This window comes from Podarcis melisellensis (genome assembly GCF_964234715.1).
Source record: "Podarcis melisellensis genome assembly, chromosome: 1".
In the NCBI taxonomy this organism is placed as follows: domain Eukaryota; kingdom Metazoa; phylum Chordata; class Lepidosauria; order Squamata; family Lacertidae; genus Podarcis; species Podarcis melisellensis.
The window spans coordinates 61,457,292-61,480,507 of NC_138528.1; the positions used below are offsets into that span (position 1 = coordinate 61,457,292).

Sequence of the window (23,216 nt, forward strand, 5' to 3'; positions counted from 1 at the left end):
TAGAGTTAAAGCAATCTCACTTCTCTTGGCAGTCTAGCCCAGTGTTTCCCAACCTTGTGCCTCCAGCTGTTTTGAACTACAACTCCCATCATCCCTGACTAGCAAGACCAGTGGCAAGGGATGATGGGAATTGTAGTCCAAAAACAGCTGGAGGCACAAGGTTGGGAAACACTGGTCTAGCCTGTGTGGAATACAATATGTAATGAAAAATACATTGCTTTGAATTTTGTTTTATTTTCCATTATCCTAGTTTATTACTCCCTTCTTCCACACGCATCTGTGATAAATGACAATTTGCTCTCCTTGCATGTAAGGCCAAACTAACTGTACGCAATGGTGAAGGTAATTTAGACAAAAATTTGTTGTTTAAAAGCAGCCAAGGGGAAACCAAACAGCCTCAAAATTGAGGGGAATGGGGAGCACCCTTTGATTCTCCACCTGGGTCCAGACAATAACTACTTCTGATGCCGATAGGATCTTGCATTAAATTGAAAGCTGAAAAAAGCCATTTTTGTTGAGACGGTGGCATTCAGATTGGTGTTGCTGTAAGAGAAAAGACAGGCTCTTTGCCCGGACAGCTGGGCTGATTGTTCATTGGCCAGTCCAGTCATACTTCGTTGACAAGATGTGGCAAAATGAGGACAGGGATGTGAGCATCCCAATGAAACTAATGCACTGTAGTTGGGAAGAATGTACATTCTGACCTCCAGCTGAATCCATGTCAAATTGTGTATTCTAATCCACATTCATATTGTGCAATGCATTTCTTTCCATGTGCAACTGAATGCATTCCTATAATATATGTGCTAATCTGAACTGAGGCCAGAATGTTGCTTTTTGGCAAGATGGGGAGCACCAGCTCTGCTTCTCCACCCGCTCTTGCCATGTAGACCCCAGAATGTTGCCCATAAGGTAATGTGGCCCCTGGGCAAAAAAACAAAAACAAAAAAACCCTACTCCCATGTCTGTGCCAATTCCTTGATTTAAGTGCTTTTTGCATTTGTAGAACATAATTGGCTCTCCCCCCCCCTTTCCCCCATTCATGGCATTTCCCCTAGAGTAAAAACAACATGCCTGCCATAATTGATTTGCTAAAATAGTCTAAAGTCCATCCAGTCCAACATTCTAGCAGCAGCCAAGCAGATGGTCATGGAAGTTGACAAGCCAGGCATCCTCTCTTGTTTATGTCCAGCATCTGGCAGTCTAAACATACTGACTGTGAGCGTAGGAAATGCATTCTGCTATCACAGTGAACTACTACATAAAGAGCTATCCTTTGTGATCTTTCAAAGTCGTCTAAGCCTTTTCAGAGCTTGTGCCTATCGTATCTGGTGGTAACAAATTGGGTTAGATAGTTAAGACTTAAGTTAAATAATACAGTTGAAACAGATGAAGAAAGACTTAGAATTGGTTCACACATGCAAGGACATTGACTGATGAGAGGATACCATTGGTACCGTATTTGTGTCACTGACATACTACAGATCCAAAAATGTAGGTAGAAGGTTCTTATTGCTTTGTATAAAGCACAATTCTTTGCCATTGAATCAGTTTGGACCTGTGTGTTAGCACTGGAATTGACCACTCAGTAAAGGGCATTGATATGTGAACCATCCAAAACACAATGCACACAAAAGTGAAATTCTGGGCATATAAATTTGTAAACGTGGCCAACAAGCATTGCCTCACTTATATTATTGAAAACTGTACATATCAACAGGCAGAGGGCTGGTGTCACACACACACACACAAAATCTTTCAAACCATTTGACCTGATCTTTAAACGCAAGAAGAAGAAACCATGGGTGTGAGGTGTTTTGTTTTGACACAAGTTATTCACACTACTGTGCTGAAGGTTGTGATGCGGACATGTCATTCATTTGAATTGCATCATAGGGAGATTCTTTGCTGCTCTGGGCTGCTGTCTCGTTGACTGTTGTAGGGCTGTAGTATGACAGATTTCCAAAGTTTGCACCGTAAGGCTCAGACACATTGTCTAGTCGTAGAACTGCAAAATAAATGTAGACAGATATTTATAGGGTTCTGAACAATGCTTCCTTTGAATATAATGTTAAAAAGGTCCTTGAATGATTTATTTTATCTCAGGATGCATCTGACTAAGGAAGTATTTCTACTCTTGCCAATTGTAGGTGTTGGGATGTGTATGGAATAAAATGTGATTAAACATCAAGCTCCATACACACTTGCTCATGTGTGGATACACTCATGGCTGGAAATGTCATGTGTGAATAATTAATACTGAGGAACAGAATTGGAATTGCTTCAAGACTCTAGAGCGACTCAGCAGCAGTAAATCTCTCTTTTTCTTAGGTGACTAACATAACGGTTTGGGATATAAGTGTGGCTTGCAAAAGCATTTCCATTTTTAAAAATAGTTTAAAATATAATGTCAGAAGTATGAAAATAAGGCCTTGATCAAAATCATATAGTAGTCAATGGGAGGCTCTCTAATCACTTTGACAGACTGGAGTTTTGCTACAAAATGCAGCTATTATTTTTATCCCACCCATTTCCCATGAGATCAAAGTGGCATTTTTAGTCTCACAACAATCCAGTGAGATAGGATAGATACTCTCCAAAGGCTGACCTGTGAGTGCCATAACTGAGCATGGACTCATAAGTGTATTTACCGCTTATACATATCCAGCTATCTAACCACCTCACCACACTGGCCAGGGCATGAAGTTTTCAGTCAGTTATTATGGTGCAAGCAACAACCATCCACTTTCAAAAAATACAACACAAACTTGGCAACTCCTTTCCCATATATTTTCTCTCATGCTCATCTTCCTCAATACAGGTGTTGCTGAAGCACTATATTTTGGCAACTACAAGTCTCCTCCTCTAACCATTATAGGGGCTGCTATACAGGACTTCCTTGCTCAGGCCAAGAAAACGGATGCAAATGAACCCTTGTAGCTTTGTAGAACTAATCTATGAGCAGATGTTTCTGCAGCATGTTTTTTCCTTGGTCCTTACCTTGCCCGTAGAGCTGGCTCAGATGTAACACTGACCTATAGCTTAGTGTGGTGAGGAAATATGACCATCTCTGGCTCATGCACTTCCTCTCCTTCATGTCATCCAGACCTGACACATAACTACAACTGAACAGAGGCAGCCTGTCCAGTTTTGCCACCTGGGGGGAAATGGGAAGATGCTTCCCTCCCCCCTCTGCTGCCTCACTGCTGAAGCCTTTGTTTACCTGGGTCACACAGTGGTGGCTTCCAGTGAGTGGTGGCAGCTGGGTTGAGTGGGGCACCCACAGTGGTGCTGCCCAGCAGGATTCTGCCACCTGAGGTGGTTGCCTCAGTCTGCCTCCTGCGTGGGCCAGCCCTGCAGCTGAAATAAGCCAACTTAAACCATAGTTTAAGATCAACCACGGTTTAGGTTTAAGATGCTAAACTGTGATTAATATAAAACAGAAGTAGTAGGTCCTGACCTTTCATTATAACTTCACCAGAAGGGAAAGGGAAACATGTGAGCCCAAGCCTCTTGCTTGTGATGCTACATGATTTAGCATTACAGGTAGATGCTGCACTTCTCATAGAGTGGAAATCCAGAGGAATGGAGGAGAGAAAAATGCCTGATCTTTTCTAGGTGCTAAATCACTGGGCCAACCATCACAAATGCTTTCCTTCCCCTCTGACTAAAAGGCAAGAAAGAAGCAAGATTAGACTACTTTAGAACTGGAATCCACTTCTAATCAATTGATTGAGGTTCAGTGCCTCAAATAAACATGTCAAGATAGCTAAGAGAAAGAACAAATCATTGTTTCTACACCTAGCCCTAAAGGGGCCATTGAGCTTCTCCTGTGCTGTTTAATGCAAGTTAGAAAGCAGAATAAATCCATGTTAAAACTGAATGTTTTAATACAGTTAATATGGGTTTAGCATTCAGTTGTCAAAACAATGCAGGAAATGCAAATACATTTTTTGTGTCATGTGATAAAATATTTGGCATTTGAATAGATAGTTTGTTTCTAATGGTTGTTTATTGCACAGGAAACTACCTAAAGCAAGAGCACATTAATTTGGATTTGGGTGTAAACTAAAGTCTTCAGAGACATCTCCTTACAAGAATTTATACTGCTTTCTGTGCTTTGATGTGTCCAGGTTTGTGTTTACGGAGCAGCTTGTAACAGCATTTTATGGGCAATTCTTTTCTCTGAACATATCATTCCGTAACCTATTGTTACAGAGAAGAGCTATCTGCTTCAGGAATAATGTAGATTGATGCCCATTAAAGACTTCATTCTGACTGCTTTATTGCTGCTCATAATTGGAGAGGGCATAATATCACCAATAATGTGATCCAGGCATAATGTGCCTGGATTTCAGAGGGAAAATGTGGACATTTTAGTGCCACTGTTATATAGATAATAGAAGGGGTATAACAAACCTAATGAGCAGTGTTTCAAGTTTAGTTCTGAAACACCATGACAGAGCATTTTTTTCTGGTAGCATTTTATTTTTAAGGAAAATTAAAATGAGTATATTTTGATCATGAAATCTGCATTTGGTAAGGGAAACCAACTGAATTTGTAAATTACATTTTCTGCTTCTGCAGATGTCCTTGCAGTTTGACTACAATAAATGCAATCATGTAAGCATAATATCATATATGAGAACAGCCTGGCTTCCCTTCAAGCAACACAAACAAATAAATCTCGTTTTCCTACACAAATGTGGATAGCTGGGTATTGAACTGCAATGTGTATGAAGTGTTGGTGTTGATATGTTTTCCAGTAGTATGGATTGTGTTTTGCTTTTATTACCTGCTTCCATTGAAGCATGAGTAAAAGCATATATGCAGAATCATCCGATCCTTTCCTTTCTGCAGTCTATAGTTCGGATGCTATTTTTAGCAGAAGATTCAGTATTTAAGTACCTCCTTTGAAGTCCAGACAATTGGTATGTTCTCCGGATGATCTCTGTGCTATCAAAATCTCAAAGCTATCTCAAAATGATTACAATAAAATGAAATCTGTGTGACCATAATGTCTCAGTTCATTTTGCTGTTTCATTACCTGGATCATTCCTCATGTCATCATAAAGTCGCTGATGTGCAAATGAGTCGGTTTTTCTCTTCCCACACATGAAATACCCCACCAGAGAGATTAATGCACACCCTAGAATTGCTCCTACTATTGCACCAAACACTACAGCTCCATTACTATGGTTTTCTGAAAAACAAAAACAAAATGGATTTTTAAGCAAACATATAACTTTCACAAGCAGCTCTGGAAAATAATCCCTGAATGTTAGGGGTTTGGGAGCAGAGAGAGACCATATAGTCATCCCAAATAATGAGTGGCAACTGAGCGAAGGCAAAATGTCTAGATCCCTGATAAGATCTGAACATCCAATCAGAGTTTATGATCCAAAACATTCACTTCTACATATAACTCTAAGTCATTTTAAATAAACTATTATGAAAACAGTTTATCATATATCATTTATTTATTTATTTATGATATTTTTGTTCTTCCCTAAAACTAAAGTTGTGTAGATAGAATTGTCACAATACAACATGAACAATAGAATTGCAGTATGAAACACAGTGCAGGACAGATTAAGGAGTAAAATTAAATGCAAACAAGACTTAATCTGTTTAGTAAGTAATATGATATTCACACATCTGTCTATCTATTCCACTTTTTATACTGAAATTATTTCCTGTCCATCAGAATCAGAAGTATAGGCTGCACCTATTATAGACTTTTTGTGTGAAAAAGAAAATGAATTTATTATATCTGGGTTTGAGGATTGAAGAAAATATTGGTTTATAGAAAGCAAAATTGTTGGGTGCTATCTTGGAGCAGATGTTTTGGATAATTTAGATGAAGAACCAGAAGTTCTCTTCTTTCTTATTTTACGCTTTCCTTTTTTCACCGTCTGGTTTGTGTTTTTATTTAGATTACTTTCTTTTATCTTTGATAAAAAGATATTGGAAATTTGATTTTTAACAGTTGTATATTTTCTTTCCAACGTTAATAAAATCTAAATGGAAAAAAGAAGTGTAGGCTGCATAGTTTGGTTACAAACTTTGTAGCACATTTTATACCCTGTATTGGTATTTTCTGTTGACATATTCTTTATAGCAGCATTTGGATTGCGGGGGATAGACATTGTCAGAACTCTGAAGACAAGTTGAGAAATTATGAAAGCAATGTTCTTTCTTCAGAACAGGCTGTACAATCTGCACTAAATAAGCTTTTCTTCCCTATAAACCAGGACCACGTGCAAAAATAAAATAGAACCTATGGGTGGTATTCAACTAAATCTTATAAAGACTAGACCTATGAAATTAATGAAGATGACTGTTAGCTCTATTAATTTCAATGAGTCTGCTCTGAGGAGAACTTAGTTGACTATCCTTCTTTGGTGCACTGATGTTCTTCAGAATTAGTTCACTCAGACATAATGCTACATTGAGAAAGATGTCCTTTTATTTCAATTTTACTATTATTAGAATGCAATGGAGGGAAAGAAGAAGAAAAGTCTGTCTATGGCCATGTAAATGTAAACTAGAATCCTGTCAGGTTTTTCTTCTGCAAAATGAATAGCTCAACTTCTGTAACTCCTTTTAAAACTGAGCCAGCTGCAACAGTGGGTCTAATAATATCTATCTACTCTGGGTAGACTATGGTAATGTAGATACTATTATTGAGTGGTGAAATATTCTTGAAAATTAAGGTACCTTTTTGGGGTTCTCTTGCTTCTGCCAACCCATCAGTAAAACTGGAGTACAGACTCGTGGTTCGCAAACTTATCCGTAAATCTGTTGTAACACTGTTGATCTTAGTACTTGGTGACATTGTTGATGTATTTGGCATGCTACTGGTAGGATGAACTGTTATGCCATTAATTTGAGTTCCATTAGAAGAGACTATGGTCGTAGAACTGACATTATAGTTGGCTGTGGTGGAGTTGTTCAATGCTTTCTCTGTTGAATTGATGTAAGTTGTGATTGAATAGTTTTCAGAGATTGTGAACAGGCCACTGCTGACTGTAGGCATCTCTGAAGGAGCTGATGTTCCATTGATTCTTGCAGAAGTCTGATTTGAATCTTTTGTTGTAAGATTCAGCTGATGTGCCGTTGAAGATAGCCAAGTATTAAGGAGTGTCACACTGCTGCTTTGGGTACTGCTTTCCATCACCATATTTTTTGTTGTGTCAGTGTCTGTTGGTGATGTAAGAGTTACAGAAGGAGTTCTTCCAGAAGTTACAGATTTATTGGATGATTTATTTATAAATATAGTAGAACTCATGGTTGTGTTATTTAAGCTGCTTGTAGTGGCTGTGATACTTAGCGCACTGACACCAGCATTTCTGGTTGAATGCAAGTTAGCCAACAGCAAAACGAAGATAATTTCTTCTGGGATCATCATTTTTCTTCCACAGGTATGATACTTATTTCTTGATATGATGAACCTGTAAAAAAGTTCAGAGTTTATATTTATCTTTATATTGCATCTTTTTTATGTTAAAAAAAGTCACAGAGATTCACTGAATTGAAGATCGAAATTAATCAATACACAAAGGATATCTTGCAGTTCTCATTCTCGTTGTTTCAGTTGTGGTCAAATACTAGGTTTCCCCTTTTATAAACTTGGTGTTTTCATGGATTCACTGGTACACTATAGACCAAGATATTGTGGGGTATCCCAATCTTCTGTAAAAAGAGTCGATGAATATATGTGGCTTACACTCAGGATCTGACTGACTCCCATATTTGGGGCTAAGAAGGAAACGTTATGCAGGTCTAAACTGCCCAATTACAGTACTCGCACAATAACAAGTTTAGGTGTGAGTGGGAAAAGAGCAGTGTATTGTCACTCTCAGTCAGCTGATGCAATTAATGGCAGTATGAAGGACTGGAGTTACCATCACTCTGCTTGTTCCTTGAAAAATTGGAGTCCCAACTACTAAATTCAACACTTGTCTACTGTAATAGCTTTTTCTCAAAACTTTGCAATTTAAGAACACATTTCTCTTTTTCAAGATAGCAGGATGGTTTGGTCTTATAGAGAAGGCCTAATAGCTGTCATTATTCTTGAGCTAGACATAGGGTCATCTTATAGGAATGTATTTTTAAAATGTATTGCCTTTCTCATTGTGTATTATCAGAAATTGTTTTCTGTAAGATTGGTTTCTCTTCTCCGAGCTTTCTGATAGCACAGCTAAGGGACACACACACAAAAATATTTTTTTTAAGGAACAAATGTCCTGGTCAGTTTTCAGATCCCATAACTGTCTGAAAGAAATCTCACTTTCCTCAGCTACCTTTCTTGTTTCAGTACATTCTGGTAACTTTTTAAGTTTGGTGATACTGGGGTAAGTCTCTTCAGTGGACAGAACAGATTTGTTAATCACTCAATTTTGTGAATCACACAAAATTGTGTGATTAATGCTTTATTGCATCATTGCATTATCTTTCCCCTTTTGTGGTCTTGGCAGAATTCCTCTTTTGTGGTCTTGGCAGAATTGTGTTCATAAATTACAGTGGTGCCCCGCAAGACGAATGCCTCGCAAGACGGAAAACCCGCTAGACGAAAGGGTTTTCCGTTTTGGAGGTGCTTCGCAAAACGAATTTCCTATGGGCTTGCTTCGCAAGACGAAAATGTCTTGCGAGTTCCTGCGGGGGTTTTTTCCTCCCCCCCTTTTTCCCAAGCCGCTAAGCCGCTTATCAGCTGATCCGCTAAGCCGCTTATCAGCTGATCCGCTAAGCCGCTTAACAGCTGATCCGCTAAGCCGCTTAACAGCTGATCCTCTAAGCCACTTATCAGCTAATCCGCCAAGCCGCTAATGGACTTGCTTCGCAAGACGAAAAAACCGCAAGACGAAGGGACTCGCGGAACGGATTCTTTTCGTCTTGCGAGGCACCACTGTACTTTATTCCCATCAGGCAAATCACCATAGTCCCCCTCCATACATTACTTGTGTGTAGGGCTATGCATGTATAGGAGTCCTATTCACTAAAGTACACACATGGAGCCTGGATGTTTGCATGGGAAAAACCTACGTTCATAAGTTCCCATTGGCAGACGAGGACCTCAGGGGAAAGAGAACAGCATGATATGAGGAACAGGGGTGAAGGGATCTTGTATCTCCTCTTAGTTAGGCACCATGTCAACTGTACATGTTGGTGCCTGTTTTCAAAGTATGTTGCATATGTCACAGGCAACTTCAGTCAAATTTACAAAAAAAATAAATCACTCTTTTTATTTGCTTGTAAATATTTTGCCCACATAGCTGAATATAAAAGAAAAGCAAATTATTTGCTGCAATTACTTTGTTCAAAATATGGCTGCAATTCTTGTGAAATGAGTCAAAGCAGAAGAGACAAATCATTATTTGGCTGATTCCCCACCCTGCATTCAAGATGTAATTAATCTGCCTATCTTCCAAGCCCTCTGACTGAATGAACAAAAACATTTGTCATACCTTGTGACTGCATTCCCTTTCCCCCCTCCCCCGCTATAACCGATACTTTAAAGAACCACAGGAAGAACAAATAAAACACCGAGTGAGCTTTTAGCAAGCTCTCAAATATTCCTTTCTCTTCATGGCCATACTTGTTGTTTTCCTTTCTGGCGCAACCCGCTCTGCTTTCCATCAATAGCCATTTCATTACTACACAAAGTGAGTTTTGTCATTTTTGTTTTTATTTCACCTTGGCTGTAATTTGAAACCCCCACAGGAAATTACCCAAAGTTCACTTAACTAAAGCTTTCATTTACAGGGCATGATGCTGAAATCGCTGTACTTGCAACACAAAAGTCTCTCTCTTTTTTTTGTTCCATCCACTATAATTTTCCACTTGGAAAACGGGGGACTCAAAAAAAGAGAAATAGTTGAGTTTATTTTTAGTTATGTGTTTCCCAGAAATCCTTTCATGTGTAATAATAAACCGGTTTCTTGTTCTTTCGTTTAACATTTCTCGGCATGCGCATGCCCGCAGATATAATGCTGAAATGCAGGAATCAGCTGATCTGGCTTTTGTCCTTTACTTCTAATTTGAGTTTTGCCTCTTTCTCTCCAACAAGGTTGCTTACAAAGGGCCACTTTAGCTCCAAGTAATAACTTAAACCAAAATAACTTCTTCTTTTTTAAAGACACTGATGTTTATCATTTCATTTCTCTGTAGCACAAATTCTTTATGAACAGGTGGAACCCTAATTACACCTCATTCCCACCAATGACGTTCACCATGGGAGGAACCTCCAAGTTCACAGGAAGTGAATCAATGAATAACAATTACTGGTGGGGAGTAGCAGGAGAGAAGGACTATTGCCTTCACACCATGCTTACAGCTTCTCAGAAGCATTAGATTAGCCATTGTAGGAAGCAGACTGCTAGGAGGACTTTTGGGTTAATCCACCAGGACTTCCCTTATAGTCTTATGGGATCTTGCTAGGCTACTTTTTAGTAGTGATTTAGTGTGATTACAACCCCAGTGCTTCATGTATTTGCCCAATTTACTGCTTCTCCATGTTTACTGGTTCTCTCTCCCTTTTGTTTAAAAGAGGGGTGGTGGTGATGGCTGTTGTAGTTATTATGAGATATGAGTTCTCAGCTGCTGTAGTATAATTTATTCTTCAACATATTCAAATATATAGCATTGTATTCAATTAACTTTTACTCAGATTACGCCCATTGAAATTAATAGCCATGGCTAATTTGGGCCCATTAATTTCAATGTAAGATTAATTGAATTCAGCCCATATATTTTTCCATGTATAAGATGTCCAAATGTATAAGACAACCCCCCCTTTTAGCCCACAATTAATAAATTAAGTTGTTTAGCTTTGGGGGGGGCGGGGAGGTCATTTCTGCCAATCGCTCACCCATCTGCCTACCACTGCCAATCGCTTGCCACAGTCACTGCCAATCACACACCTCACCGCAGCTGCCAATTGTCTGCCCGCTCACTTGCCACCAGCAGCTCATCCACCCACTTGCTTCAGCCGCCAATCGCCTACCCACCTCACCACAGCCGCCAATCACCTGCTCAGTTTCCGCAGCCACAGCCAATCGCCAGCAGGCCTTGCCACAGCCACCAATCACCTGCCCAATCACCGCTGCCAGTCTCTTGCTGGCTGCTGCCATTAATCACACACACCCCTCTGCATTAACTATCCGTGTATAAGACGACAGCCGATTTTTGCCTTATTATTATTTTTTTTTAGCAAAAAGCATCATCTTATACACAGAAAAATATGGTATTTCACATTTGCCCTGATTTTTAGCTTTCCTGCTGAAATATTCCCACCTTGAAAATTATGGACCTGCATTTAGGCAGCCTAAGTTGTGTGCAGGTTTCCAGCCCTAGTTTGGATTAAATTTATGGTAAATGCATGGATATGCATGGATCTCATGTCCAATAAAGACTGTTACTATCTCTCTACCCCCATTTATTTAATTGGTCTTCCTTTATCTTTAAAACTTACACTGGATTACAGCAGTAAAAATATGCAAAATACATGCCAATTAAACAACAACACAAATCAAAATTCACTAAAAGGTATTTCTAAGTTAAGAAATTAACATTAATTACCAAAGACTAACCCTCACTATAGTCAGGTTTGGGCTTTGGTGAGTCTCATAGGAAGAACATTCCAAAGTTCTGGGTGTCACTGTGGAATCTGATCTATGTGTCCTTGCTTCAGTGAGCATGAATAGGGACTATGCAAGGGAAAATTCAAAGCAGATATAAATGATGAGACATTGAGGAAAATATGAATTCTCGTGAATTCAAATAAGGCATATGCCAATTAGAGTTTTGATTTATGAGAGCCAGCCATAATCATATATCTCCTCCCTCCCTCTCTCTCTTTCTGTGGTTGTGTGTGTCAGTTAAGGCACACCCATACCCAAGCAGACTACAAGGTCATGTAAACTACTAGGATTTTGGAGCAACTGCAAATAGTTTAGAGTCCTATTATCTTTGCAGGGTATACTTTATACACAGTAAGACTTCACTTAGCTTTGCAATAGCAAAATCACATGTGTGACGGTCATAAGATCCCTTCACATGATACTTGTTTGATGGGGCATCATGTAATTGATAGGATTGCATTCTGCCTCTAGCCTTGCCCTGATAATTCCATAATCTCATTGGCCCTGGCCCTGCTATCCACATATTAGGATGAGATGCAGAAACCTATGTAAGTGGACTCCTATGCCCTGGAATGCTGCTAACACTTGCGCACTGGCAGAGCTGTGCATTATCAGTGGTGTGGTGAGAGGTGTGGCCAGGCAGCCCCTTTAAGCACATGATGCCTCTGTAAAGAGAAATTTCTCTGGGTATCTTTCCTCCATCTGAATGACTTTGGGCATGGTGAAAAGAGAGGTGTCGCTTCCTGCCTCTGCAACACTCTGTCGTCTTTCGCATGACACTTTCACACTTCCTGCCCTTACATTGTAAACTTCCATATCTCCTGGGCATAGAGGTGAATTTTTCAATCGTTAAGCTATTGTAGAAGGAGAAAGTGGGAGGCACTCACTCTCCTTGTACCTAATGCACCTCATTCAGATTCATAGCCACCAATGATTTTTGTGTTAAAGCAGGCATGCCCAAAGTTTGTTTCGGGGGCCTAATTTGGCTCGCCGGTTGGTTCAATTTGGCCACTGTGGCTCAACAACTTCAATCCTAAAAAAATGGTCAACAGCTTTGGTTGGCCCTCACAGCCCTTCACTTCATCAAATCTGGCCCTCTTTGAAAAAGGTTTGGACACCACTGTATTAAGTATAATGTCTGTGAACCAGCAGCCCTGCTCTCCACAGTCTCCCACTCCCCTGAACCAGCCCCAAACCACAATATTAAAAGCTGTTTTAAATTTTAAACATCATCTGTAGTTTGGTAATGGTGGGGTTACCATGTCAATAACACACTGGTGCAGCTATCATGCCTGCTGTACTTCCTCTAGTATCATTATTCATAAAGGATAATAGTAAGCATGAATTAAAGTAAGTTAATGACCTTCGTACTTATATTGCGTCTACATATTGTCTTATATAGCTTGGTATTAGGAATGGGTGAATATGTCAATGTCAGTTCCTCATTTTTCCAATCTTAAATTCAGTCCTCTAGATTTCCACACCAGTTTATGAATTTTTGTATTAAATTAATGGCCCCATGAAAATTCATCAGTTGCAATGTAAATTTCTAATATGCACATTGTAATGCAGGCTTCCCTAGTCCAAAGCATTATTATTTGTTAATTTCACTACTATGTGAATCTTTATGCATGTGCTATTTTAGCATATGCATTTTGCACATATTACTTGACTTTGAGGGCCACATTGCAAAATTCAGAGACGCGAACATTTCAAAGTTTCAATTTCTGTATTGTCCCAGAAAGTGCAAACTAGGTAGCTTCATCTTTAAATGTGAACTGAATTTAATTTATTACCCCATCCCTACTTAGTATGTTCTAGTGATATCATTTAGCATATGGCTTGTAAAGGCTAAAATGCTACTTGACCATAATTGTTTGAAGACATTTTTTAAAAAAAATCCAGTCCAATCTCACTTTTTCTACCCCATCATTAACTCTCATTTGTGGGGCAGAGGAAGGTGTTTTTCCAGATAGTTTCCCCTTTCTGCGTTATACCAATGCTTAAATAGGAGAACTCTGATAATCTAGTATTTCTTTCCTGAGTACAGGTGCAACTTAGCCAGTGTATACATTCATAAACTACAGAGAAGTGTTGTCTTCTACATGCATTCTGTGCAAGTAACTGCACATGTTAAAGATGAAATACTAACTTTGAAACTTTCAGAAAGAACAGCAGACATTATAATGTTACTGAACAGTAAAAGGTCATTTGGGGTAGTGTTTATATACAGTTAACACATGCTAGAGTTTATCACTTTGAGAAATACTGCCATTTAAATTCCTTGAGACATGCCTCCTCTTGCCCACTGCTTAGAAGTGAAGGAGAGGGGGAGACGTTGCAAGCAGAATGTAAGTTAAACGCAACTAAGAACATATCTTCAGATCTGTGCCAGGCCAGGGCATTACCTGGCCGATACAACTGTTAGTTTCTAACCAGGATCACTTACAGACAGAGACATTTTTGAAGAGCTAATGCAAGAGACTAGAAAGATCGCTTGGTGAAAACCATTAACTAAAAGCCACTTACCTTTTCAGCTCAGCAGTAATATTTAGGAAGTTGTTGAAAAAACTCTCCCCCTACTTGGAGTGCAATAAGACTAGTCTGCTGAAAACTGTGCAACGCAGGTAATGTAAACGTGTCAGTGTTGTGGTGGTCAGGAATGCACGGTAGAAACGAAATTAGGTGGGGCTGCATTTCTCTGAGTGTAATAGAGCACCTGAGAACCAGAATGACCTGCTTCTCAGCTGTCTTGTTGAGACATAGCATTAGAGAGATCATAGAATTCGGAGCTTTCAGGATCAAGTGAACAGGTCATTTTGTTGCTGCGGGAAAGACTACCAGGGACTGCTGTAAGATGAATGGTTTTTAGGAGTTCAGCATTTAGGTTTTAAAAAATATACATTCAATGAACCGTCACAGTATTTTATAGGAGGCTTGTAGCAATTTTGGAGGGAACTTTATTGCTACTCAAAATGTGCCCCAAAGCTGAAGTCCTGAGAGATGTGAGTCAACATACTTTCTATTCTTAAAGGGAAGGAATGAATACAGTACTAAAGTATTAGGAACAACAACAAAAGTGTTGCCAGAGACTTAGCTAACTTGCTAGTGGCATATATCAGCTTCTGATTTAAAGGGCACTGTCATTAAAAATTATTATCTACATTTTGTAAGCAGAATGCTAATTAAAAGGTGAATAGAAAGAAAGAAAGAAAGAAAGAAAGAAAGAAAGAAAGAAAGATCAGTTTTTCACTTTATACTACATACTGCACTAGCCTGGAGGTATACTTTATGGCAACAGTATGGCATTTTACTTGTTGCCTTGTAACCTGCTCAGGGAACATGTCGATGGACAGCCCTATAAATCTGCTAAGAAAACAAATACATAAAACTTTTAAGTACATTAAATTGTAACCTGTAATCGTGGGGTAAAAGTTTTATTTTTAATCCATTAACCCTGAATCCCTGTCAAAATCCCCTCTTCTAGACAAGAATTAATAGTTCACGGACCCTGTCATCTTTTGCATATAATCACCCTTTGTGGTAGTTGTATTAACTCTTGGGTTCTTGTATTAATTTACAAGGCCCTTAACAACTTGGGTCCAGGATATTTCAGGAACTGCCTGTTCTCGTATTTTATTTTATTTTATTTTATTTTATTTATTTTATTTTATTTTATTTTATTTTATTTATTTTATTTTATTTTATTTATGTCATCCTTCATCCAAGGATCATAGAGTGGTTTATAGTATATAAACACAATATATATATAATAATAACAGACAAAACAATACCCCCACCCTATAGATTGATTAATTAGCCAAAGGCCTAGGACAGGGGTCTGCAACCCGCGGCTCCGGAGCCGCATGTGGCTCTTTTACACCTTTGCTGCGGCTCCGGGGCGGATACTAGCGAGGGGAGGAGGCGCATTGTGCGCCCCGACACTCCCCACTGTGGCGGGCGCTGTACTGGCTGTGACGTCGCATGGGGGCGGTGCGTGCGTTAGTCACCGACGTCACCTTCCCGCCCGCTGTCAGATCGCGGCTCCGGAGGTATATTTGTTGTAAATGTCGCAATGGTTTTGCGGCTCCCAATTTTTTTTTTCCTTTGAAAACGGGTCCAAGTGGCTCTTTTTGTCTTAAAGGTTGCAGACCCCTGGCCTAGGAGAAGGTTTTCTCCTGGCACCTAAACACATGTAATGAAAGATTTAATGTAATGCGGATTTGAAGAAAATGCCATAAAAACCCAGAAGCATGTAGGTGGTAAGTATCTTCCTACCCAACCCTTCTTCTCCCGTCTCCTTGGGCTTCCCCTCCTCAGCCCTGCTTCCAAGACTCTCCAGAGGGTCAGGGGACTCTCTTGAATGTGGTGGGCTGCAGCAAGGAAGGCTGTGGTAGGGGAGGAAATCATCCAAGCTGGGGCTGAGGCACCTTCCGTGAGCAGAACCCAGTCTGAATGCCACAGCACACTCAAATTCAAAGGGTCACTTGGAGGCAGGGCTTGGAGACAGGGCTGCAAGTGGGAATAGGAAGCAGAATGGCCACCTCCTGCTAACCCTTGATCAATAAATCTATAAATATATCTGATCAGAGTTAGCTCCCAGAAACAATACATCTATTTCTTGTGTGAAGTGGGTATACATTGTGCCAGGTAACATACTGATCTCACCAAGGTTCTGGTCTTCGGGCTGCACTTTTTCAAAGTTCTCTGTTCTGCTAATATTTTGAGACAACATCTCCTGTGCCGTTATATCAAAAAGAGGGGTGTCAATTGCTTTGTTTCCAACCTGCAGTTCTTGAAAGCTTTAAGGGTACTTCAAATAATTCCTCAGTGCTTTTGTTGGTGAGAAATCCATGCAGGCATTCTCCCATGGCCATCTGAAGTGCTATTAAAGGCAACAGGATGTTCCATGAGTGCAGGGACTTCCATGGGCACAGCCTTTTCCAAGATCAAGACCTTCATTTCTTAAAATGGAATGTTGTTCACTACAAACGGTAACATTGTGGAGGTCTCACTGTGCAACTTAATGGAATTGTCTCCTATTTCCTCCCTGGCTGGTAGACCTAGACTCCTGACAGGAAGCATAATTCAGGTCTACCTGTTATATTTAATGGACAGTAGATCAGAGAGCATTGTCCTAAAGTGGAGATCACAGCTGCTGCACGCATCCTCTGGCCCTGTTCTTGCCATGCTGCCCAGAGCTAAGCTATGGATTTCTTAACATTACATACCTCAGACAAACCATGAGTGGTAAATCAAGAAAAAACCTAGGTTGCAGCTTAGCTACAAAGCATGAGCCTGGGTTGGGATATCATGCTAAGCCAAACCATAGCTTAGTCCTGTTCAGTGCAATAGCCACAGAACCAGGGGAGTGCCCAGTGACTGCTATCTTCACTCCAGGGAACCGCATGGTTCATGCTAGGCCATGATTTAGCTGAGTGTTAGATGTGAGCTGGGTATTTCTGTCACCTAATCCCTGCAAAGATAGGGAATGTATTCTGGGTCTGTAGCCCAGAGATTCTGTAGGGTGTAGTAAGGGGTTGGATTAGAGAAAAGCTCATAGATATGAAAAGCTTCATGCCTGATTAGGTTTCATTTTGTCCTAAGACTCTTAAGTCTTGACAAATGACAACTGTTGGCTGTGTGTGTGTGTGTGTGTGTGTGTGTGAGAGAGAGAGAGAGAGAGAGAGAGAGAGAGAGAGAGAGAGAGAGCGCACACCAGTCTGGATGTTTCTCATCTAGATGTAAGAATTACACATTAGGGAAGCAATGGGGAATCTCAGACCTGGAGCAAAATGCTGTCCTTCAGAGCTTTCTATCTAACCCTGGCAAATCTCTCCAAGTCATAGGCCTTACTGTCCCTGCTTCCCATCCATAGCAGACAATTCCTAGGGTCCAAGGTCCTGTCACCCCCTGAAATAAAATATTTGAGGAGATGGGAGCTCCATTCAAATAGTGTGTGCATGCTGCATCTTGTGATCAATTATGTAAGGTGGGGCTTACGAGGGGGCATCAAACATTGTATTCAAGTTTACTCAAGTTTTATTCAAGTTCCCATCCAAGTATCCCCCCCCCAACTGAAATGCGTTTTAATGCTTCATACTTGTCTGAATGGAGAATAGTAAAGGTGTGGGTGTGTGGAAACTAGCCTGCTGTACAAAAGTAAAATTCACATGGTCGCTTTGCTCATTTTTGCCTCTGGCCCCACACATCGCTGGCATTCGACCCTCAGAAAGTTGCCCAGGGTGACTCTCAGGGTGTGGCCCTCAGGGTGAAGTCATTTCCCTGCATTAGGGTATACAGTGGTACCTTGGGTTAAGAACTTAATTCGTTCCGGAGGTCCGTTCTTAACCTGAAACTGTTCTTAACCTGAGGTACCACTTTAGCTAATGGGGCCTCCCGCTGCCACTGCACCACCGCCGCACAATTTCTGTTCTCATCCTGAAGCAAAGTTCTTAACCCGAGGTACTATTTCTAGGTTAGCAGAGTCTGTAACCTGAAGCGTCTGTAACCCGAGGCACCACTGTAATTGGGTGTTACCCATTAAGCTAATTCTCTCAATGCCATTGGGGTTCTTTGGAACTACCGAATTTCTAAACTAAAAAAAATGAGTTAGTTTTGCAGAAGCTTTTGAATTTCTGGAGTGCAGAAGGTTTCCATTTTTAGAAAATGATACCCAGCACTAATTGGCTAGAAAGAGAAGATTCACTCTCCTTCATAGTTTTCAGCCGCAGCAGAAAGAGGAGCTAGAGGGCCAGTGAAACTGGACAAATCACAGTGCTATAGTTGGTGTCCTAGTCAGCTTAATCACACTGCACTTTAAAGGCAATTCAATGAGCAACTCATTGAGCTCGGTGGTCATTTGATTTTAATGTTAACATGTAATTCATGGCTTTCACAGCTACAGTGTTCTTAGAGTTTTGGAAGAGGCGAAGGGCTGTGCTAACCTATGACTGGGATCTTATAGACTGGGAAGATGAAGAGGTAAGATTCATAAAAAGTACGTTACAACAGCAGTTTTGATGTCTACATTCAGGGTGCCAGGGTTTTTGAAGTTTTGTATGTGCGGCTAGTATATTGCATGAGTGCTGAGTTTGCCTTGAATTCACCTGCTTATGCACATACACCCAAATATGTGTGGGCACAATCTGGGCACTCCATTTGCAGGGTACCAGATCATACATACAGTATCTGGTATGGATTTGAGTGACGTGCAGCTTTTCATGTGTGGAGGTCAGGGATGTGGCTGCTGATATAGGGCCCAGCGATCCCCAACAAATAAATATCTAAAAGGGACATAATGTTTTAAAACAGAATTTTAAAATAGGACTATGAATAAGACACTCAGCTGGCACTGATATCACATTGCTTGTTAAATAGCAGTTTTAAAGATATCTATCTTCAGGGTTTTCCCAGAGCAGCTTAGTGTTAAAATTCCATAATACCTTATGAAGTGATATATAAAGTATGTGGAGCATATCAACGTGAAGGGAAGTATTAAATTTTTTCATCATTGTGCCATATGTATACATGCCAACCACTTCAGGCATGAACTGAAATAAATGTTTGTAATTGCAGGAAGAGCTCCGCCCCCAATTTGAAGCAAAATATTCTCAAGTGGAACGAGTGAATCCTATAACAGGGAAGCCTGAACCATTTCAACCCTTCCCTGATAAACTTAGTCGACTGATGGTGTCTGTGTCAGGAATATTCTTCATGGTAAAGTCACTAAAAAATATTGGACATTTTGTAAAGGAATTACGGGCTATTTCCTATCAGCCTAAATTGTTTATAGTTCTTCTCAGATTCAGAGGTAATTCATTATATAGTAAAGTAAAATAAGGAAATGAAGGTCATTGTTTGCGATTTAAGACCAGGGCTAAACAATTATTTTAACTGAAGAATAAACAAGCAACTTGGTCTTGAAAGAAATGTGATGATTTCATAGTATTTACAAGCCTGTAATTCTGTGAAATCTTTTCCCAGTCAATGCCTATTTTTGGTATAAATATTTTTTATTTTATCTGTTTGCAGATTTCGTTAGTCCTCACCGCAGTGTTTGCAGTTGTAGTCTATCGCCTTGTGGCTATGGAGCAGTTTGCCTCTTTCCAGTGGTATTTCATTAAAAAGTATTGGCAGTTTGCAACATCAGGCACAGGAGTCTGCATCAACTTTATGATTATCATGTCTCTTAATGTTGTAAGTTCCCAATCTTTATTCATAAGTGAAGGATCGTCTGAGTATATACAAAATGAATTAAAATGTAGAATTGGAATACCATTTGTTCCTTGTGTAGGGCAGCAGCAGCTGGGGGGGCAGAGAGTGGTGGGGTAGCATTGCTTCCTTGGCTTCCCTGTTGGTAATTGAGGGGGGGGAAGGTTGGTGTGGTACAGGTGCAGTGGTCGAGTCAATCCAACACTCACCATGCCACACTTGTCTGACTTCTCTGCTGCCTTGACCCGGTAACCAGCAGCAACCTCTGCTTGGGGAAGTCAGTTAACAACACTGCCCCCAACCAGCTCTAACCCTCTGGCCATTACTGGGCAGCACCTTCAATTAAACAACCCAATCTAATAAAAACTAACTTCAATTAAAGCAATTCTAGTTTGTAAGCTAAAATTGTAAACAAGTGGTCCAGTTTGCCAGTTTCTGGGACTCCTTAATTTTGTTTCCACTGCAACTCTGAAAACTAATTATAGTAGGAACTTGGCTTTGGCCTTATAACCAATCACTAACAACATTAGTAAATATAAGTAGATATGAAGCTTTTCCTTACGCAGGCTGCCTCCAGATAAAGTGTATATTGAGCAAAGCATATTTACCTTAATTTTGATATTACTTTCCCTAATGTATTTTGCGTGCTGTTTTCACTCATATATGCACTTTATGAACACTACGCTTTAGTGTATCCATTTTTGCACACATTACTTGGCTTTGAGACTTGCATTGCAAAATTCGAGGTTTTGTATTTCTGTCGCATATTAGGTTATTTGCCTTTAAATGTTAACTGAGTCAAATTTCTCCGCCATCCCTGTTCAGTGCTGAGGCAAACTGATTAGACTTTAGGCTTCCAAGTATCTGATTCTGAGGTGTTCTCTTCAAAACGCCCTTCTGGCAAATGTCTGCCATGACAATATTTCTCAGTATCATTGCACAGGAACTAAGGAGATGAAGATCATACTGAGAAACAGGCTTTTGAAACATTATGCTAACCATTATTCATGTTGTTTGAAGTTCCGTATCAGGATCAAGGCAAGTATAGGCATGTTAACAAAGAAAGAAAGTCAAAGCTCTTACAAATATGGAGACACTCCAGGAAATAAATATTTGATTTAAATCTGGCCTTGCCCTAAGGCAAATGCTCGTGTAAGAAGAATGGGTGTGGATATACCTTTCATGACTATATACGTCCCTGAGCTGACGCATATAAAACTAGAAATTCTAGCCTAGGAACTTATTGACTTTGTTTGGATAAGCGTGACACACATAGTACTTTAATTAAATATTCAACACCATAATAATATATTTGATACTACTTAACAGAATATCTGGCTAGGACACACTGATTTTGAGGAGAATAGTTGTAATCATCGTAGCCTGATCTAGCTAAAGTTTACTGTTTAACACCCCAGTAATATTTCTGATTTTATTTAACAGAATATCAGGCTGGGACACATGGATGGACTTTGAGCATGACAATACTAAACACAATGTCTTCAATGCATTTAAAGTTAGCCATGATTTTGTCCTGTGAAAATCTTAGAGAACTAAGTTGCGTCTTCTGTTTTATTTGGCAAGTTTCTGATGAAGGAGCTCCAGAGCAGACAAAAAAAGTTATTTCAAAGAACTAGAAACAATCACCCACAAGCACATCACATATACATTTACATTTATTTAATGGAAAACGTGTTTGACAGTGTAATTCAATACAAGTCTATATGAATTTAGTTCCACTGAGTTCAGTGAAGTTTACTATCAAGTAAGTAGGCACAATACTGAAGCTGAATGTACTATGTAGCTAGACTTGTATATTGTATTTTAAGCATCTTCATAAATAGCACTCAAAGTGCAGATTCATTTTAACTCTATCCCCAGAGGTGAGTTTGTTACATTAGCGCTCTGCACTGGATGCAACTGAGTCCCGAACTGAATCAGGCTGGTTTGGGGAGAATCTGGTTGTTGGCTGAGCTGGGTTAAGATAGCCCTAGCTCAAGACAGGACTGGTAAAAGGCCCAGATCCAGGCCTGTCAGAGGGGTAGAGCATAGGAAGCAGGGGCAGGCTTGAGTGGGAAAAGGGGGGAGGGCTACAAAAAGGGGAGACCTACCAGGCAGCTGTGTGTTCCTGCAAGAAGGTAGGGGTGGGTGGATGAATACCTTTCCTGCCTGACTTCTTCATCCCAGCAGGCTCCTCCTTTTCCTGTTCCCTGAAGCAACACCACACAAGAGGGTTTGATCTTGTTAAGTGTTGGTTGCTGCTCTTTCATGAGTGGCTCCCCTGCATGCAGGGAAGCTGCCCACAAAAGAATTTGTCAGATTCACATCAATTGATTTCACAGTAAAAGTGAATTAGTTAGTTTCCCATTAAAAATGCAAACCAAAATTCAATCTCCCCCCCCCCCCACCGCTTAGTATGCATCTATGCATGCACACACACCTGTGGTATATTTTTCTCGAAGTCTTTCCAGAACTCATTGCTAGAACACTTTTATTCTCTTCTTATTTCTTTTCCAGGTATATGAAAAAGTTGCCTATCTCTTAACAGATTTAGGTGAGTGATTTGCACTGATGAATGTTTCCATACTTGTGTTAGTATCTGATAAAGTGTCTAATGACACAGATAATGTAACGTATGCAATTACAAGCTATCGATATCTGGTGTGCCTGAAAGACAACGAACTTGGTGAAAGGAAAAACATCTCCTGAACCAATAATTGCAAGAGATTATTTAAATTCAGAGGCCTTCTAAGATTATCACGGTGAATCATACCTAAATTTTGCCAATAACTCATATGAAAGGTTGCCAATACATTGTCTATGTGACTTTATGCTAGGAAGAAATATGAGTTTATGGCTTGTATCCAACTGTATTCCTCTGCTGATAGAAGGTTCCTTAATGGAGTGGACACTTTCATGAGAATAAAGGGGATGAGAGGTTACCTGTATTGATTTTTCCCTTTGCTCTGCAGACCCAAAATCTGCTTCAAATGGTTGCAGAACCCTTAGAGCCAGTATAGGAGGTGACCCAGAAGGACTGCAGGAAAAAGGAGAAACTTGTTACAATTACTCTCACTCCCACCCCCCGTTTCCACTCATGGAAGCCTTCACTGGATCGAGAAGCCTCCGATCAATGGAGGGATACCATTTAGATACAACTCTAGGTCTTTTTATTATAATGATTATTTAGCACTTTATTACTGAAAATTTTGACTATTTTAATATGGGTCTGTTTCATGAGTTTATTTTATTTATGGTGAAAGACGCTGTGGTAACCTCAGCAGTTCATTCCTGAAGCCAGGCAGAAGATTCTGATTTTTGAAGTGAGGCAAAATGAGGAGTCTGCCAAAGTAATTGTGG

The 23,216-nt window shown here is 40.0% G+C and overlaps 2 protein-coding genes across 5 annotated transcripts in view; one reads left to right on the forward strand and one right to left on the reverse strand.

The window, feature by feature from the left end:
• The window catches only part of ANO3 (anoctamin 3), a 232,421-nt gene that overhangs the window by 193,838 nt on the left and 15,367 nt on the right, over window positions 1-23,216 (forward strand). For all 4 annotated transcript variants that reach the window (XM_081882795.1, XM_081882796.1, XM_081882797.1 and 1 more), the window contains 4 exons: window positions 18,544-18,626; window positions 19,221-19,361; window positions 19,677-19,841; window positions 22,374-22,410. In XM_081882795.1, the coding sequence (XP_081738921.1) occupies window positions 18,544-18,626; window positions 19,221-19,361; window positions 19,677-19,841; window positions 22,374-22,410 (426 nt within the window). The remainder of the gene's footprint in view (window positions 1-18,543; window positions 18,627-19,220; window positions 19,362-19,676; window positions 19,842-22,373; window positions 22,411-23,216) is intronic.
• On the reverse strand, window positions 181-14,630 carry MUC15 (mucin 15, cell surface associated). Its single transcript, XM_081883060.1, has 4 exons — window positions 14,172-14,630; window positions 6,721-7,454; window positions 5,048-5,203; window positions 181-2,008 (listed from the first exon to the last, which is right to left on the reverse strand). The coding sequence occupies exons 2-4, from the start codon at window positions 7,409-7,411 to the stop codon at window positions 1,842-1,844; spliced, it is 1,014 nt and encodes a 337-aa protein (XP_081739186.1). The 5' UTR covers window positions 7,412-7,454; window positions 14,172-14,630; the 3' UTR covers window positions 181-1,841.